Source organism: Rhea americana, unplaced genomic scaffold, assembly GCF_003343005.1.
Source record: "Rhea americana isolate MKP2758 unplaced genomic scaffold, rheAme1 scaffold_35, whole genome shotgun sequence".
Classification (NCBI taxonomy): domain Eukaryota; kingdom Metazoa; phylum Chordata; class Aves; order Rheiformes; family Rheidae; genus Rhea; species Rhea americana.
The window spans coordinates 4,786,563-4,806,853 of record NW_028186479.1 but is presented as its reverse complement, the minus strand read 5'-3'; the positions used below and the strand labels follow the sequence as shown (position 1 = coordinate 4,806,853).

Below are 20,291 nucleotides of genomic sequence, written 5' to 3'. Positions count from 1 at the left end.
GACAAAGAGAAGATACTTTGGTCACTGTAGTATTGCCAATAATTACAAGGTATTTCTACGAATTAATAATGCTAATAAATATTGGATAATAGAATATTTAAGCAGAAAAAATAAGATATAAAAAAACATCACTCAAAGTGAGTCTGAAGAACCTTCCCATGGTGACATTTCTGGATACCAGCCACCTTATTCCGCTAGAAAATGTTGAAAGATAAACAAGTTACAAGCCAAAATCTTAACTGAAAATGTGACTTCAATTCTAGTAATACATAAATGTTAAGTCTGTACTGTAAATTCAGTTTAAGAAAGCCTGTGACTTTGTGACTATGGAGAGATCCATAATGGTAACATGAGTTAACCAGACCCTATCAAAACTTAATGTAACTTGACAGGCAGCAAGATGGTTATCGATATTTTGGGTAGAATTTAGCACTTAAGGATGGCTTCAAATTTGAGTAAACATAGCTGTTAAAGACAGTATAAATGTACACATACCTAAGTACTATATGGTCGATGCTCGATAGCTCACAGTCATAAAAAACAGCACAAATCAATGTGCAGTGGGCAGCCTGCTCACCTGGAGTAAAGCTTCCTCTGCAACATATTTTCAAGCAAAGCTCATTGAAGATGAAGTAGCTTTACTGCTGTGAAATATTCTGCAGTGGATTTCTCTATCTGAAGAACTATTCAGAGACCTGAGATGTTTTTGACAAACTTGACTCCTGTGCTAGGGAAGACAAAGTGAAATCTAGATAAACTGCTTGAGTAAAGGCTGCTGCCATGCAGACTGAAAGCAACAGWTTTGTTTACACAGCTGGTGACATATGAATTTTTACTATATGAAATGTTTACACAGCTGGTGACTATGAAAATCTCTGTGTAAGCATTTTGTCTGTAAAGATTAGCAAGGTGATGGATAACCTAACGGTCAGCTTTATTCAAATTAAGGTTAAACTAATCAATGGTCTGCTTACCTGAATGCTGTAGGATCAATTTTGTTCACCAATGGATGATGGATTGCAAGTACGCCAGAAAGACTAGATGATGGTTTCATGCCAAATCTCTCCATCTAGCTAAGCTCAGTAAACTATGTGCATGTCCTTTATTTCTCTCTTTGGTTATACCAGTGATAAATGAGGACASAATCTATTTATCCTAGATAATTTAACTTTCAAGTTTGAATACAAAAATCCTTCCAATTATGCAAAATATACAGTAAGTAGCATAGTCACCATGAGATAGTCATACCCCCTTCAGGATTTACGAAGCATAAGTGAAAGACAAGAACATCTGATCTATATAATCTTTATCATCGCAGAAGAGAAATCCTATGAGGCCAAAAAGCCTTGTGCTAGAATCTGACAACAAGGCTCTAGCACGGGAGGTTTCAAAACTTGCAGAAGTTCATCTRCTGCTGTGCAGGAAGGAAACCCAAGGGTCTATGTCTATAGCCAGAAATAAAAACGAATGTCCTAGAATAAAAACTCTCATCCATAGCAGCTGGCTTTTCTTAAGAATTGCACTAGGAAGTACAACTCATGAATGTTTACAACTTCTAAAGTAAAGTTTTCTCTGCATTGGAAGATAATTAAAAATATATATTACACTTTTTTCCTTACTGGTATTGAAAAAATTGTATATAAATACTATATACAAAACAGAGAAAAYATTCACATATGAATTTAGTAATTCATATGTAGTTCTGCATGAAGTTTAAAAAATAAGCCTAAGATTTTCCATTTTAGCTATTTTTTGCTCAAAAGTTATAACAGAGAATTTATTTTCAAATATGCATATAATTAAACATATACAATGCAATAAATGAAATGCAAATAAAAATAGAACTATCAAGTCATTTGAATRCAGCTGGAGAGGTGCTATTAAATACCTCTGATTCAAAGACAGAAAATGAAATGTTATTTGGAAAATCAAATTTTTGCTTTCATGGAAGAATTAAATTAAACTGTACTTTTCAGGAAACCCAGTAATTTAATATACTCATTTACAAAAGAAGGATTATTTATCAGAAATTTTTTAAAGATTTATCTGAGAACAAGTAGAAKATCAGAAAAATGAGAGAAAAGATGAGCAGATGAAAGGAACATATGGGAGAACTTGAGACAACAGAGACATGAGGGAAWAAAGGAGATGAGAGACAAAAAACATAACTTCTACAATTTATTATTATTACGTATTAGTCTATAAAATACATTGTCTAAACATGTATTTTAAAGCAAGGATTCCATCAAAAGTGGACTTCCCAGATTACAAACATTTTTAATGCTAAATGGGAGCTCCAGGAGGAAAAAAAAATATGCTAGTTTAGTTAAACACTGAAGAATTTTATTTCCACTTCTTTTTGTCCTTTCTGCCTGAGGTGAATGCTGAAGAACCCAGCATCACAACTGAGCACTGTTTGCTGTGCTCCCATCACTGAAGTCTGTGGAGGTGGAACATCATGTCCAAGCCCCACATCAACTGGCAAATAGGAAACAAAATGCTTTGAACACCGGAGAGCAATTCACTCTGCCTTTTTTTCTGTACTGTCAACACTGTACGTGAAAAAGCTCATTAGGCATCTCTCCGTGTAGGTCAAACATTTGTAGCTATACTTTAGCTGCCCATGCATGCCCCGAGATATTTATTCTTGGTGACAGGTGACTATCTCCATCTACTGCTCTRTTGCAATTCAGGTTTAGGCAATCAAACTTGCCCCAGGTCCTGCTGTGAAATCTGAAAAATTAATTATTTTTGAAACAGCTACATCAATCTAGTGCTGCTCTCACCCTCAATCTGCTGCATAACAATCTTGGGGTTTGAGTAATACTGTATTTTGAGTAGTACTATAATTTTTCTACTTTTTTTCTATTGTACTAAATTTTTCATTTAGATCCTAGACAAAGTATGTCTAATGCTGAAATCTACCAATGCACTGCTAAAAATATAATACACTTTAAAAAGGGAATATCCTTGCAGAATATAATAATAGTTTAGGTATACTACATGAATTCCAGTTTGGTAAACTGGATTTTATATCAATAGAAAATGATCAATACAGTTTCATTTCTATTCGAAGTTTGAGTTAGTATATAAGTCTACTCACTCCCCTCCCAAGCTAAATGTTTTCATATTAGATGACTGTACCTTTCATGCATATAGTTGACTCCGAGTAACAACTGTATAAACCATTCTATTATTTGTCTTTGAGTGAATATTTTCCCAGATTCTTTGCACTCTTGTATTTTAAAGTCTAGATCTCCACCCTGAAAAATATCAAAACATATTTGTACATTTAAAGTAAGTTTTTGAAATGTCTTCTCCTTCATTAAGATACAAGACTCCATTTTCTTAGACCTTCAGGCTTCATACCACATATTCTGCAAAATTAATGCACGCACATGAATTCAGAACTCTCACAAGCACCAGAAGCATATGGAAGTGAAGAGCAAAATGAGATCAAGCACTCTGGCTAACAGAAGTGTGTTGGCTTTCTCTCAATGGTACACAAAATCACTGAAGTCTTCAGCTGTTCTCTCTTCATGTCACCCAACTTAGACATCTACATCTGAGCTAGTCACCTCAAATGCCCTTTACAGCTAATGYGAAGGAACAGGCACTTGTGAAGTGCAGTTTTTCTCTTTCCTTTAGATGCCTACCTTAGGAAGAGATGCATCATGCTGTAGAAATATTGTTTCTCAACAAAGACTTATGATGAGGATGCATATTGACTAGTCCTATGTAGACACTTAAGTAAAACAAATCTCCCCCTTGGTCTGAACAACAGTTTGTAAATTTGGGAAATCATTTCCACTTACTTAAGTCAAATGATGCACAGTCAAGACAAACTCACATTAATTATCCAGAAATACATAGAATCAGAGCTTATTATTTTTCTACAAAGTAGAGATGGTTGTCATCTTGTTGTTCATTTAGTTCATAAAACAAACGGATTTTGTCTACAAGAAAGCACCTTAGTGGAAAGCATGGGGTTGARGTAACTAACGCCAGAGCAAAGGGGCTGTGATTCTTATTACACTCTAAGTGATTAATGACCTTACATCAGGAGAGCTTATTCTCCATAAATCATTACTTTTATATTATACATTTTGCATAAAATCAGAAGTTTTGTGGGCTGTATACAAGAAAATAGTTTAACCCCTACCACTGTGATAAGAGTAAAGAAAATGGATCACTTGTTATGTGAATTTTGTGGTGAATACGCCATTTCCCTTCGTTAACCCCTCACTGTTGACTCTCAATGTTTTATGGCCTCTTCATCGTTCCTTGTTCTTCTGTTCCAAAACTCACAGGGCTTCATACTGCAAACACATTTTTCACAAAGTAAGCCTGAGGATCCATATGTTTCTGCCCTGTACTTAGACATGGATTTGGTCTACAGTAATTTTTCTTTTTGCCCCAAGGTTCTAAGTCACAACATTCAAGAGAGAATGTGTTAAAAAAGAAAATACATTTTATCATATAGAAAAAATGCATTCCCTGACAACGTCCGGCAAGCCTGAAATTGAAACATCTGAATCAGCTCATTCACTAGGGAAGGGAATATGGCTCCAACTCTCCATCTGCCTCCCTCCCGCAGCCCAGAGAGAAGCTCTTCTGGGACTTTGGAGCACTGAACAGCTGCCTCCCCTTTGCAGCTCCAACTGTTCAACAGCTTCCCCATGGYGGCCGGCAATGCAGAGGAGAAAGGGGAGAAAATGCCTCGCTGGGTACCCCAGATGGGCCGTGCCCAAGCCTGGTCACACACCTTGACAAGAACGACTGAGTCAACTACTCTAGGCTGCTCTCAGGAGCCAGCAGCAATGAAAGCCCCACTCAGGGCCTGTTCCAACGTGTGCCAGCTGGCTGGCGTCCCCAGGCGACTACATGCTACCCAGGTAAGGGGAGCTGAAGTACAGTAGGCTCCAACCACCATTTCTCCTGTTCCACTGTGTCCTCTCTCTCAATCACACATTAAAAAAAAAAAAAAAAAAAAAAAAAAAAGGAGAAAAGAAGCATAGGAACTACAGAGTTAGGCCTGATGGGTACTCTGTTGAGGGAGATTTCCTTTGCATAGTCTAAGAAGAACAAAAGCATTAGAATAAAGTACTACATGTACCATGAAGTAACGGTATAGCTTTCTACCCTCAAGCAGAGACTGGTCTCAATGTCCTACAACTAATTTAACCTTCATTTTGTGTTTTTTTTTTTTAAAAAGCATCACAAAAGATTTGTTGAAATACCACTACCATGAAACTCTGAAGAAGTTTAGTAACCCAATTTTGCATTTTGGAAGGTCATTATAATGAAGTTCATATGGAAGTTAACAAATGAAGCACAAAGGAAGTTTCCAAGCTGTGGTTTCCAATTAAATGTCAAGAGCATCAAATACACCAGTAATTTATTTAAAATACGATTCAAATGTGTATAGGCATTCATTGTTYTAGTTATTCCTTTTCCTTAGATTTTCTTAGCATATGTGTACTCATATCACAGCTGAGACTACACTGAAGAGACAGAAATAATCATCTGGGGGAAAGTGCAAATAGATCTATTTTATGATGTATTAAAATGCCACAATATTTAAAGAACTATTTTGTTTTAATTKAATATTATTGAAGTCCAATTTATGTCATAATATGAACTCAAGGTTCATGGAGGCATTTCTGCATGGAAACTGACTTTTATGACAAAGTTTGTATTGCCTGGAAGTTTTTGAATCAGGAAAACTGTCAAAGAAGATCAACAAGATCAAAACGGAGTACATGTACYTTCTTTTGAAAATTTTGAGAGAATTTGGTTGCAGATGCCAAGCTGAATAATGGAGCCCCACGTTCCCCTTCCTTCTCAGGACAATACTGCATTGGGCAGCTGCACAGAGCAGACTTGCTCTACACTGTTCAAGTAAGAGTGAATGAAAAAGCCACAGTATTTTGGAAGAAACAGAACAAGGGTGAGAGGGTACTTCTGTTTCCATGACAACTTAATGTTTATTCTTTATTTTGAGTCTRTCACAAGAGTACCAGTTCCTGCAAAGTGTGGTAATTGTTCCATGCATGAGAAACTGGATATCCTAGACTTCCAACAGCATCAAGTAGCAACACATTTTTCTCATTCTCAATTCATATAGGATTTAAATAGGCACCTTTTTAGGGAAAAAAAAATGATCCAAATCTCACTACTTACAAAGAYACGCTATAAATAAATAAGCAAATACAAAATATACCTTCTGAAAGTATTCACTCTGAAATAGAAAAGAAACTTTAYAGCACTACATTAAACCTTGCTTTGTAGTTTCTTTTTCTGAATACTTGATTAAATACATGGTAACTGCTCAAATGCAACGATGCAACATGCATTCTGTCCTTTTGGAAATGGTCAGAAGCAGGTCCTGAGAYGCAGAAGTGTGTTTGAGTATACAGGTGCTGGTTCCTGGACAAACGCTACATTGGGACGTTTTTGTGATAGCTATGATAGCCCTGACTAAAAGAGGTTTCAAGGGGTGTTACAGCAGTTTGTGATTACCGTAGTGCAAGAAAGGGCTTATCACATCATTTTTTCRTGGTCAGTCCCTGCTTTAATTATTTATACCAAAAGCGAATACTTAAAGTAATGTGATTAGTTGACACAAGAACTATCGTGGGTAGSTCACCCACAGGTCCAAGGTCATTAGCCTTCAGAGTGCTTCAGATGTCTAGTGGAGCACAACTGAAGTCTGCTTTACAGTTTCACAGCAAGATCATTGCATGTATAACAGACTTTTTTTAAATAAAACTACATCTATACTTAACTCAAAAATGGGCATTTATTTTATGTAAACTCTAAAAAAAAGATGGCTTAAATACATTTAAATTTTTATTTTAAAGCCTTCAAAGAGATTTCTTTTTTTAATTAAATGTTGTAGTCAAAAACCTGGTAAGTATACTACAGTATACCCTGCCTTAGTATTTGTTCCAYCCTCTACAGCCTGGTCTTTGATTCATATGCCATTCTCCACTTCTAATACAGCAAATACTTTTAGCAAACTCAGCGCGCATACAATCAGGCTTAAGCTTCTTGCAATCACTTCCAAAGCACAAGAGAATTTTCTCTTCCTCATTTACACCAAATTTCACACAGTGCCCCCATATTCTCAATCTCCTCCTCTCTTATTTGCCAATAGTGCATATGCGGTACAGACTTTCTGGGTTGATCCACAGGTCTGGTGCTGTACCCGCGTTTAAGTCTTTCTTGTAATACCGAYGAATGAAACGAACTTGCATTTAATGTTACCACTTTCTCCCTCTCTGATTTGTTGGTTTTAATCTATGAGCTTGCTCAAGCAGGTAATATTGCGTATTTGAAATATGCCTAACAATAGCAGGTGATATCACAAGTAAGAAACAAGTTAAAAATAAAATTCAAACTAATATATTAAGCACTTGAGTTAGGTCTCTGTTAAAATCCTATTTTAGCACACATGTTCTATCAGATCACTTCCAAGTAATCTACATGTCTCACCTCACAGTATTCAGTGATAATGCAGAAACTATCTCGCTCCACAAAGCTTGCATAAAATTTCACAATGGCTGGATGGTCTAATTTGGAGAGCAGTTGTGCTTCTAGATTTGCTTCAACTGTTTCATTTGGCTTTAGATTTCCAACAGAGATTTCCTTTAGAACCTTGCTAGAGGGGGAAAAAAATCCTCACATTAATAAAAATACAAAATCACATAACGGTCACAATCCCSTCATAATCCCTTAAAATGCAAAATAATAATATTGACCAAGTATTTGGCAAAATGAAACAATGAGGCAGGTGTAGGCAAACAAAGAAAATACATTAAGATGCAAATAAGTATGGCAGGCACCATAGTGATTAGCAAAATTTAAAAAGTATTATTTGAAAATATAATATTTTTCCCCTAATTTTCTCCCATATTGTTTTATTCATGACATGTTCTCAGTACCGTGGATTACAGTATGATAGCATTTCTGTGACTATTTTTCTGATTAGAAAATCAGGACAATGATTTTTTTTCTAAGGATTGTTCTGCTTTTCACCTGAACACCAAAATGAAAAGATACAAATCTGGATTTGAGCAATGTGATTGAAAACTAATGCGACTCTTTCAAAGAAGAGTCGAGTTAGCTAAATTTATTTAAATAAATTAATTTAAATTTATAGCTAMMTTTTCAAGAGCTAACATGTGTTTTGGAAGGCTGTAAACTTCCTAAGGCTGAAAAAAAATTAAGGGAATTCATTTCATAATCTTCAAGTCAAGCATGTGAATGTGCCACAGCAGAATTTGTAGTTCAGATCAGTTGTACGAAATGCTTGGAGTTGGGGAGTTTACTGCCAATGTCTCCTGGAAAACAGCTTAATGCAGGGCAGTATGAAGAAGCATTTTCTGCTGAGATCTCCCCGTTGAAATATTTTACAAAGCAAGGCATACATCAGAAAAGGCATATTTTTTCCAGGTGCTGTAACCAGCTGCTGAAGAATGCCTCATCAGTCCCTATCTGAAGGAGCAGGTACTTCACTGAAACAAAATGATGAATATCCAATAGCTTTTGAATACATGAAAAGTAAATTCCACACTGAAACAATGTCTTCATAGCGCTTTTAMTAATTTCTCATTCAATATTGCATAGTTGTAAAGCCACAGGAGTTAAACATGACAGTAACATAACTGCACTAATTCACTTGATCTAAGCGGGAAAAAAAGCTGTAATTCTTCCTAAAAGAAAATTTCTTCCTAAACCTCAACCATCAGTTACTGAGTAACAGTACACAAATTTTTACATCAAGTTGCCCAATCCCCATCTGGGAGTGCAATGAAAAAATACGCAGGTTGATTTGCCTGCCTCCTTACAGACAAGGTTCACGCTATTAAGACTGGTAATATCTACTGCAATCTTCTCATCTTCAGCTGACATAGGGACATTATTCCTCCTTCATATAGATCACGTCATAGAACTGACAGAGTGAGTCCCTGTTAAACATCACATCATACAAGTTTCTTATATATATCAAAGACATCAGTAAAAATTTGAAGTGTAGGGATAGCTTGTCATCTCAGTCACTCAGTGATTTTGATGCTGTCAACAGCTGTCAGACAACAAGACACGTGTTTTTCTTATTTAAATTCATTCCCAGCAGAACAAATCATGAAAACATTCTTTCGGAAATAAGGTGTTGTTTTTCTCCTGCACAAAGCTAGTTGATATCCAGAAATGGAATTCATTTCCATCTACAAAGCAAACTTTTGTAATGCAGACAAGATTAAGTATATTTGTATGCCACTGGTTTAATGTCTCTGTGGATAAGCGGTGATTTTACCATGTCTACTACGAAAAAGACAGGGGGACCTTATGTTTTCTGCAAAGCTTTTTATATCTACTTATCACTATAATTTGAAATACTCTGTATTGTATGTATTAAGCATTGTGAAATAAGTTTTCTCAGGGTCTCAGAAGTTTCACAGAGAAAATGAACAACAGTCTCCAGATCTAAAGCTGGTTCTTTTCTGATAACTTTAGAAGAAGCCCTTTTGACCAAAAAAGAAATCAGCTTTTCAGCTGACTTTTCACATAAAGTACACTGGATGGAGTTTCTGTACATTACAGAACTCACTGTATTACACGCAGTACTGCTAACACTGCCTAAACTTAAAGTTTCCTAACACACTTCAGTAGAACAGACAGATTTTATCAGACACAGAAAAAGATGAAGTTAAAAGCCTTCAGTCAAAATTTTGTCTACGTAGATTAGCTGCATCTTCCAATATCTTAAGTGCACCCTCACACACAAATTCACTCTACCCAATTTCAGTATTAACATAAGTAACTTCTGCCCTAACACGCACCAAAAATCGGTACTTTGGGTGATTAAGAGACTCTGAGACATCTCAAGTTTGGCATCCCTGCTGATCTATCCATAAGCTCTTGGGCTTTCTGCCTATTAAAAAATTAGTGTTACCATTCATAAGAAAGCAAACAAACTTGCCTTAGCCAAACAATCCTGTATACACTTCCCCTCCATGAAAAAGCTCAACTCTACAGTTTCAGGGAGCCAAAGTGTTTCTTTTCATACAATGCAGGATACAACCTGCATTTTAAGGTTGTTTTATAATGAAGAACAAGTTATCAGTGCTCCTAATTCAGCTATAGTATTTGTGCATCATCTGATGAAAATCTTCATGTATGGAACAGTTTAGAAATATGTAGTTAGGTTACACAAAGTACTTTAAAAATGCTTTCAAAGCATGTGATTTGCACACATACACTGAATATGGGGGATGACAGACTGTCCTGTTAAGATTTTGTTGAGACCTCACCTGGAATACAGAGGCCATCTGAAGTTCATGATTTTCATAAAACCTGCTCCCTAAATTTTCTACCACTAAGCCTCAGGCTTCAATCAGGATTAAAAGGTCCAAAATGATCTTCAGAATTTAGAAATCAAAGATTTGGGAGGCATATATAGAAAAACAGGTTAAGATAAGTAAAATGTGGATGTCCCCTAAGAGCAAGTTAGAACTACTCCTTTTGACATACGCTAAAATAAATGTACTATTTTCAATTTAGTTACTATTATTTTTCACTTAATTTAGAATACAGATGCATATGCACATTAGATATGTAACTACATATCAGCTAGAAAACTTTGTTCTGGAAGGGCCAGTAGATATGTTAAAGTTGAGTGCAGAATATTAGCCTCAGCGTTTTAATTCTGTGAAAAACCCTACTCCTGCAATTCAATAGTGTAAAGACCCTTCAAAATTAATCTTGAATGGACTGCAACTGAGAGAGTCTTGTAGCAAATGTATTAACATCTTAAGAATAAAAAGCTCCAGTTGTGCTTATTTACAGCCATCCTAGAGGAAGCTGTGGCTGTTTGGTCCAGCTTACAGCAGCAATGTCCCTGAGGTGGGGAAAGAGCGCCAGAGATGGAGCGGAGAAGACAGCCATCCTGCCTCCGTAGCCCCCGGATGCTTCAGCRGGCTCACGCAATGTCCCTGGGAATGCCTCCGCTTTTTCATCGGCAACCCCCCTCCTGGCTTGCCTTGTCGGGCTTGGAAAGGCAGCCGGGCCAGCGCACTGTGTCTGCAACCCCAAYACTGCAGAGCAAATAGGTAGAAGTAGAGCGAGACGTAATAGAAAGCAAATGCCAAGATGGAGTCCTCAAGGATCTGGCCAGCCARTGGGAATATTTTTTTGAGCTTTCGTAGTGACTGACAATATGCCACGGGAGTGTTTATCTCAGTCTATTTGCACTGATCTAAAATTAAGCATTTTATAACCCATCTGGTATTTGTTTACATCGACAGCACGTTTTATTATTATATAATTTGGTTTACTGGATCAGATGTACTACTTAAAAGTTAAGAAGACAGCCTATCTCAAGGCACTCTGTTAACTGAGAAAACCGCACCGTGAATTATTGACTAGGTACATTTGTTTGCTGATAGTGAGGCAAAACAAATATAACTCTTTTCATGTCAAGAATAGATATTTTTAATAAACTGTCACAGAGAGCATGTGCTCTAGGAACATACGACCAAAATTTGAAGGGATTGGTTAAAAAAAAACTTCATCTCACACACACTATTGTTCAATTAATTGCACCCTGACACTAGCAAGACCTGCTAGCAGGCAATCAGCGTGCAAAGCCAGGAACTCTTCATACCATGTATTTTACCTTTCTGAATGGCACTGACTACAATACAGAGAGTTGTGGCATGACTCTCGACTGTGCGTTGCATTTCCGTCCACTCTGTCCTTCGCAGAACTATCTTTACACACTGGTAACTCTTCAGTACACCGACCACCTGCAACTCCAAGTAGAGGTAGCACCTTGTAGTGGCGTCCGTAACTGGCCCTAAGCAATGAAAGGACTCCCTACTGAATTAATGATTTCTTAAATACTATTCCTTAAATGGCAAACGGAGAAGCTATGGTACTACAGATAGGGACTGAAATGAAGATTAGACCAGAACCTTCATGCACAAGTCCTGCCTGCACAGCAGCTTCTACCACATTAAAATTGTTTGTTTAGGAAATTCCTTACCAAGGACACCACCTGCACCCAGGCAGATGAAGTCGCCCATCACGACTGCTTCTTAGTCAGCTGCTTTCTAGAATATTGTACACTGACATTTTCACGTCACAGCTGACTGTATCGTTCTCAAAACATAATTTTAGATTACTGCTGCTAACTTCCACACCAAAAATATTACATTACTGGAATCCAATTTTGATACATAATCCTCTCTGTTCCCAATTTAAAACACTCTTTCTCTATACTTTACATCCAGATATTACAGGACCCCTTTGATGAACCATCCACTCTGTGTATGAAGTATTCCTCCCGTAAAGTTACTCGCCCACTGTCAGGCATTCTAGTCTCCTTATGCTTCTCTTCAGRCATCTCACATTTACACTTTAACAAATCCAGGTTTTAGTTTTAGTTGAAATTAATATGCTTTACTGATTTGACAYGACACTCAGTTATCTGGAATCTACTTCCCTCTCATATTCTCCTTTACCCACCAGATATATAGCTATATCCTTGTAYTAATAATCTTAACAGATCTCTTTGCCCGGTGTCAGTGACTGGCTTTCTTGCAATTTACAGTTGAGTATCACTGATTCAAACAATCAATTTTTTTTTTTTTACATTTTATCCATTAAGTTTGGAGCACAAGCATACACAYGCTCAGACAATTTAAAAAGTTCTTTCGCTGGGTAGGGAAAGAAGGAGCTGGCAAAAGCATAAAATGCAGCAAGCCAGTATACACAAAAAAGTTCTACCTAGAAAGAATATTTGATTTTAGTTAAGGAAAGAAACACTCACAGCAAATTAATGTCACTGAACCTCTGTGGGAAAATCAAGAAGATGATAARCTATCTTTCACGCTTTCAGTGAAAAACAGATGAAGAGTGCTATTTCCATCATGATTATTTTTTACTGTCCTCCAGAATACTCTGCTCATGTCGCTCATGAACATTCACAAACAACAACAGGCACTGAGAACCAGTCCCCAAGTTAACCACTAACAATACATTCACTGTATAAGTACTGTAATAYCCATAGATGTATTAATCATTTTTTCAGTTGCTGAATAAGAATTTTAAGGTGTTTAATAGCTCTTAAACATCTTGGAATAATGAAGAGATTTCATAAATTTATAAGTGAAATGAATGATTCATTTTTCATTGCCATCAGCGAGTCAAAACTATACCACCTACAAAATAAATTTGTTCYAAGGAATAGGACTTACATAGTTTTCTTCTGCACTGGGAAAAACCTTGTACATACAAAGGGGCTTACCTGGAATTATTTTTGGTCAATCACATGTGCCAATGTTGAAAAAATTAATAATTACAAAGCAAAGCAGCATCCTTGTGCTAAATCCCACASAGCTGAACATGCCTTATTAGTAGTAAGCATGAAGGTATCCATTAACGCTATTTATTTAGATATTCAGATGTGTTTATTTTTATTAATCCCTTGGCAAATTGTGGTTTAARTCATCTACACTAATTAAAAATAAATTTAAGAATGGACATTAATCAATAAAATCAATAAAAGAAGAGTTTTCCTTCCAAAGCCACATTTTTAAACCGYTTTATTTCCTAGAAGAAAATGAAACAAAAATTAGTTATGTTTATAGCTACTTTATGCATTTCAGCTCGGAATCAAATATTGATGGACTATGATTAAGGTGAAGAAATTCATGTCTGCTCAGGACAATTATTAAAAATATTGCAGGGTATAGGCTAAATAGATGCATGTGTACGTATCTCATTTTTTTAGAAATACATCTCTAGRTGCTGCATTATCACCATCTACTGTTCATTATTTTATCTGATAATGACTACCAGCCTTCATTGCACTTTCCCCAGCCTAGTCTTCTTTAAGAATGYACTTAAATGTCATTAATCTAAAAGGATTTTTGGAGATGAGTGTGACAAGGACTAAATAATGTGTTTATTYTCTATATCCTTGAAGACATAATTCCATCAAATACCCAATCACCTGAAACAGACATTTTCCCAGTGTGATTTCATTGTACATCCTTGACACATTTCAGTATTAAATGCTCTCTGCTAATTAATGTTCCCTTTCAGAAGAAAAGTCGTATCATTAGAGAAATAAAGCTTGAATGCAGCATTAGTTCTTTCCAAGCATCATTATTTGATTAAACATCCTGCAATTGCCATGCTGCATTTGGCCAATTTGGCATTGGCCAAAAAGAAGCTCACTTGTCTAGAAATAGAGAAATTAGTCTAAAGTYAGAAATTTCAAAAATCCACATACTATCTGATCTATATGCATCAGATTACAGAAAATACAGACAATTTTGAAGAACAGAAAGTTCCAAAGGAAAATCAGACACATTAAGCAATCACTGTAAAAATGTATCCCCTAGAAACTCAAACATTTTCTAATGTAAAATTTACTTGGCTCTTTCCTGAATATAAGTATAATTGTAAGCAGAATTATGTTCCTTTAAATGTTACAAGTATATTTAATACCAACAATATCTTATCTTCTGTGAAATTAATTCCAATAAGCAATTAAATACTAATTTGCTTCAACTGTGATAGGAAAGCTTACTCYTCCTACATGTCTCTTTCAAGCAGGCATCTCTTTCAATGTTTATTTCTGATATACATTAAATTATCCATAGTATCAAAAAGAAGTGTGTGTACATGAGAGGGAAAGGCACAGCTTACAGTTGTACRAAAGCACATTGCTAAACAGTCTACAATGAGAGGGTAAGGGAATCAAGCAAAGTTAACTGAGCTAATTAACTGTGTATAACATCTACTGATAGATAAAAGTCTATTTATCCTTTCTAGCCTTCCTGGGTATGACACTGCRGTCTTAGACTTCAGTGCAATATGCGCAAATCAGAAATGAAGCCACTAACCAACAACACTGGAAAGTTATTTTAGAACACCCAAAGGGCACAYCATACATGCAAAAGAAGCAGTGAACTAGGAATTACGTTTACTAAAATTATGTTTACTAACGGGTCTGTGTCATATAAGAACAACCAAAAACTAGAAAAAGAGAAAGAAAAATAAACAGATAGTCCAGCAAAACAAGAATTTATTCTGCTCACTGCAGCAATTTTCTCATTACAGTTTACTGAACTCAGTAAAGAACCAGAAGGCTGGTTCTGTGTGGAAGAAAGTACAAAATCCTTGATGCAGAGTTAAAAGCAAACATACCTTGCCAACAAGTGCAAACGGCAGCAACATACAATACATCAAGCATATTCAAATATTGCAAAAATACACAATATCTTTGAGGCAAGTGGTCACAGTTTGACCTAAAGTAATAATACTGCACCCCTCTGTTTTCCTTCTAAAATTATCTTACCAGTGAATAAAATTAAACAAAAGTTTCAACAAAACAAATGAGACAGAAGTGATCTCAAGGCATTGGCTTACTTACAAAACCATTAAATTCTGTCTCTGCTRCACATCTCAAAACCAATAATTCACCAGAAATGCCTTAAGCATTATTATCCACCCCATATTGAAAATAATACTTGTAAGCATTACAAAAAAGAATGAATTCAACCATCGGCACCACTCATTACTTGCCCACAAGATCACAACGTGTWGGTGGGGACTGCACCAGGGAGCTCAAGAAAGCTAATCTCTTGGAAGATGAGATTTAGAGGAAACCTAAGCAATCTTTTTCTTTAAGGCACTTTGTCTCCCATTGACATGAGTTAAAGACCCAGTTAGATTGCACCACAGTCAAATGGACAAATCCCACTGAAAAGCAAAAAGTTAGTGCCATAATCTAAGACAGGTGCACTAAAAAGGAGAAAAAAAATACAATAACCCCAAAGCTCCAAAAGATGACTCRACAGAATTAAAAGTTAAACCAGACATTGCTGCACAGGATTTTCACAGGCATCTACATCACACAAGCTGAATGAAAGGCACYAAGATGACATGAGCGCTCACCTTTTGATTTCGTAGTGCCCATGCAGAGCATCAGGCTTTATGCTTGGTAAAAATGAGAGTTCTCAAAATTTTAACACAGGAATTGCTTGCACAAAGGCCTGCAGCCTCTTTGTAGCTCCTAATAGCTAAAACCTTCACCAGCACATGCAGTGCAAATTGTCCTGCCTATGCTTTAATGCCACACTGTCCTGCAAACCYTGCTAAAGACTTATCCAGTGCAACCAAAATCTGAACTTGCCTAAACAGAGCTCTAAATAAAGTGTTTCACTGGGACATGGACCATTTCTTGGACACCTCTGTGTTGTAACTCTTCATACTGTTGTTGTTCTAGTCTATCAATTTTAGTCAGGGGGATGTTGGGGAGGAGCCCTACAGCACCATGCTGGGCTGCAGGAAGGGCTGGGCACTGACAAGCATGCAGCAGATATGGACTAAAGCATTCTCTCACTTAAAGTCCTGATTTATCAGTCCAACTTTGTCATTTGAACTGTTCCATCATTAGTTGTATATAGTTTTGCATGAGAATTGCTTTAAACAAGTTCAGGGTTATCAAACCAGTCTCCAAACCAGTCTTCCACTATTGGCCTGAACTGGAAATGATCTGAAACAATGTCGGTCATAGCTGCAACTCTGTACCAACAAYGAAACAAAACATTTACTGTTTGACTCCCAGGTAACATGTTTGCATTTGTAAACTACAACACAAGAGCTCTAGCCATGGTCACAGAGGCTTCAGTAAAGACTTTGACATGCATTTATTTAGGTCTTGGTTCCCACAGCACCATTCACAGAACCTGAAAGCCACAGTTAACCACTGAAATGGGAAGACTACAGAGGTTAACTTCTTCAACCATTCCRGTTAAATCAGCAAGAATTCCCTATCAAGGTTCTGGGTCACATTATCTCACATTTGGGGCCAAGAAAGACTGTGCACATGAACAGCAGCTCAGCTGACATGTGGTAAGCTGGAGTGGCAGAGGTTCACCTCATTGAAAAGAGCAAATGATGGTCCCCTAAGAAAAGCATATTGAAAAAGAAGCAGCGATCAGAAATGTCCTACAGGAGCTGCTCATTTGTTCAGTTTCCAAGGAGATCAAGAATATTTGTTCAAAAACCTAAAATGACCTGAAGGATTCTCATTTTAATTTCTGATTTTTATTTCCAGGGCTAAATGAGAGAGAAGAAAWAAAAGACAGAGAGCACAATTAGATGAAAAAGCACAGGGCAACTGGCAGGGGGTCATTTGTTATAGTTTTAATCAATTCGGTTTCAGCTGAGCGTTCCCTTGGAATACCTTCAGAGAAACAAACAGGCAGCAAACACTGGGATTTAACCATACGGCAATCTGCTGACTGTCTCTTGGATATTCATATGTTCCAAAACTCGTCCACCTTTAGATTTTATTTTTATTTATTCATTTGTAGTAAGAAGTCATAAATAATTGAAAGTCATGTAATAAATTATTCAGCGAAGTGCACAGTTTCCAAGGAATCATAGCATGAGTCTGGATTAATGGTATAATGCAAGGCAGATGCAGAAGCTGAGCTGACACCCCACAATTACCACATGCAGAAACGGTGCTGGGAGTTCGGCTCTTCTCAGCATGTGCTTTCCACCATGGGGACGTATAAGTACCTTTTGAATATTTACGAACTAGAAGTCCCTATTGCCTACTGCGTACTTCAGCTGCTTGCCTATGCATCGTTATGAATTAGTGAAAGTTAACCCAGAACTTCACTTTGCACAACAGATTAGGACATTCATTATCTGTAACACTCTACAACATCTACAGTACTGTCCTTCAAGACTACTGTTGAAGAGAAACYTCTGCTATGAAGAGATAGTGTCTTTAACTGTAATTACCTGTTACAACTAACTGACAAACTACTCAGGGAAACAGGCATAGAAGTGACTGCAGGAATACTATTACAAATCAGGTACATAACARATCTGGGGTAGGTTAGGAAACAGGTCTATGATTGCCAACAGAAATGCAAACTCCTCAGATATTTAGATGCAGATCTGCAAAATCTTAGATGATTCCAGAATCGGAAAGAAAGGAGATGGAAGATGCCCTGCATTTTGAAGATGATTTCTAAATCTGATGTGACTTTGCATTACATGATGGAAATTCAAAGTCAATGTTTTCTGAATGTACCAGTACATTCAAAGCCACACTGACACTTTGTTTAAAAAAAATCATATTCTTAGATACAATACTGAAATGACTTCCTTTTATTTCACRTCAAAGAAAAGACTGGATTTGAGCAAAACAATTAAATGTTAGAGTTTTATAAAGCAGCACTGACTTAACTTCCAAGCTAAATAAACTCATTTGTAACTGCCAATAAAATTGATGTTATACTCGCACATAGGACTGACTTGAGTTTTCCATCAAATAAGATCAAATAAGCTTCAAAGCATTTACATATTATATGCTGATAAAGAATTGGAAAGTAAGTATTAAATATCAAATACACTAGAAAATTGCAGAAGAATCCATAGCATGATTGTCCTATCACCTTTTCAAAATTTATCCAATTGTCTCTATTTATTAAACTTGTCTACGAAGGAAAGAAGTATCTGTCTAACAAACTCTACTCAAAATATGGATCTGCTGGCCCATTTCAGCCAAATTTGTCAGAACAGTAGCAATCTCAAGGATTTTAAGATTACACTATCCAGTGAGCTAAGTAGGAAGTGCAAGAGACCTACATTAGCAGCCCCTGAATCTCCAAAGTTACCTACAGTTTGATTTGCCAGATCATCAACATAGATATACCAGACATCTCATCTCTGCATTTACTCAGCGAGCACCACAGCTTGACCTTTCTAGCCACTAACTAGGGAATGCAGTGAGGAAATACCTATATTGGAGGGATACTAGAGGGAAGGAAGATAYGGGTGCTACATTTAGAGGAAGCAGAAGAAAACTGAAGACACTGCAGAAAAAGGAATGCAATCATAAAATACRTGGTAAAAGAATTGGCTTATTATGGGAGGATGAAGGGACACAGGACGCACATCTATAGGAGACTAGGTTTCTTTTCTGCCACACACAGACAGCTTGTCTCCAAACTGTAGAACTGACCCCCATTAYACTGGGCTCTAGAGCAGCACAGAGCATTTACAGTGTAGTTAAAGATCGTGCTAATATTTAGCAAGATTAAAGATAACAAYGAATAATTTCTCAAGTAGGGGTCTAGTTATTTTCCAGGCCTACTAACTTGCCATATGAACATAGACAAATTATTTAACCTGTTTCTTGTCCATCTCCAAATTTACTAAAAATATTTCACAACTCTTAGAAGTGCTTTCAGGTCCCAAAATGAAAAAAAAAGTGCTACATGCATGCAAAGAATCACTSTTAATGGACAGTGTTCCATAACAGGTCTTGAAAATTGACTGAGCAGCACCATYTGTCCCTAGCTAGTGTATTCACAGTAACATTAAACAAATGTAAAGCAGAAACAGACATTTATCTATAAATTCACTACTAGCATAATTTCTACAAAATAAAAAGAATCAAACAAAAAATATATACAGTCATTTTTATCTAAATTAAAGCTAGATTTTTTTCTTCTTTCTTAAAAAAAAAAAAAAAAATCCAGAGCTTCTAAAAAATATGTGAAACTCCACTAACGGGCAACCAGTGATTTGTATCCCCTTGTCTAAATTCAATTTAAACCCTGGAAAAGATTAAGAACTCAGCAAATATTTGCAAACGCATGCAATCCTTATTTAGAGCCCAGTTACATATTAGCTGAGTCACCCTGCAATTTGAAATAAAGATTTACCAAAGCTCATTTTAGGGATCACTAGAACGGAAAGATAGTGTCAATATTAAGCAAATCAATCTTATTTTTATTGGATATACAGTACATGGCTCAAAACCAGAAGTTTGGCAAATACCTACTGGAGAAAACATCAAATAAAACACAAAACAAGCCATCCTGAGCTAAGCAGCTTCCTCTCCTGTGAACACATCTCTTGTGTTTAATTGACTTTGCTGTCTAAGATAAATTTAAACTCTGGCCATAGTTTCCCCTGGAACTGGGGTATATAGAGGGTCTCTCTCCTATATGGATTGTCTAGCACGGAAGAGACTCTTTCAGAGTGAAGAGAATCTCAGCTTCTTGGCTTCTCTTCAAGAGGGCATTAATTTTGTTCTCTAATCAGTTGCCTATTTTCACACAAGCTGTAGGAACTTCTATGTTTGAAACACCTAACCTTCTGTAATACTTGGTCAGAAGCATCCAATGGGATCAATAGCTCTTGYAGGACATAGATAGCAAATTGTATAACTTGCTACACAAATA

At 36.6% G+C, this 20,291-nt stretch overlaps 1 protein-coding gene across 1 annotated transcript in view; it reads right to left on the bottom strand.

Moving 5' to 3' along the window:
• Positions 1–20,291, bottom strand: part of NEK11 (NIMA related kinase 11) — a 106,236-nt gene that overhangs the window by 74,973 nt on the left and 10,972 nt on the right. Inside the window, exons 3-4 of the mRNA XM_085311857.1 lie at positions 7,498–7,663; positions 3,145–3,263 (exon numbers count right to left, since the gene is read on the bottom strand). Coding sequence (XP_085167983.1) covers positions 3,145–3,263; positions 7,498–7,663 — 285 coding nt within the window. The remainder of the gene's footprint in view (positions 1–3,144; positions 3,264–7,497; positions 7,664–20,291) is intronic.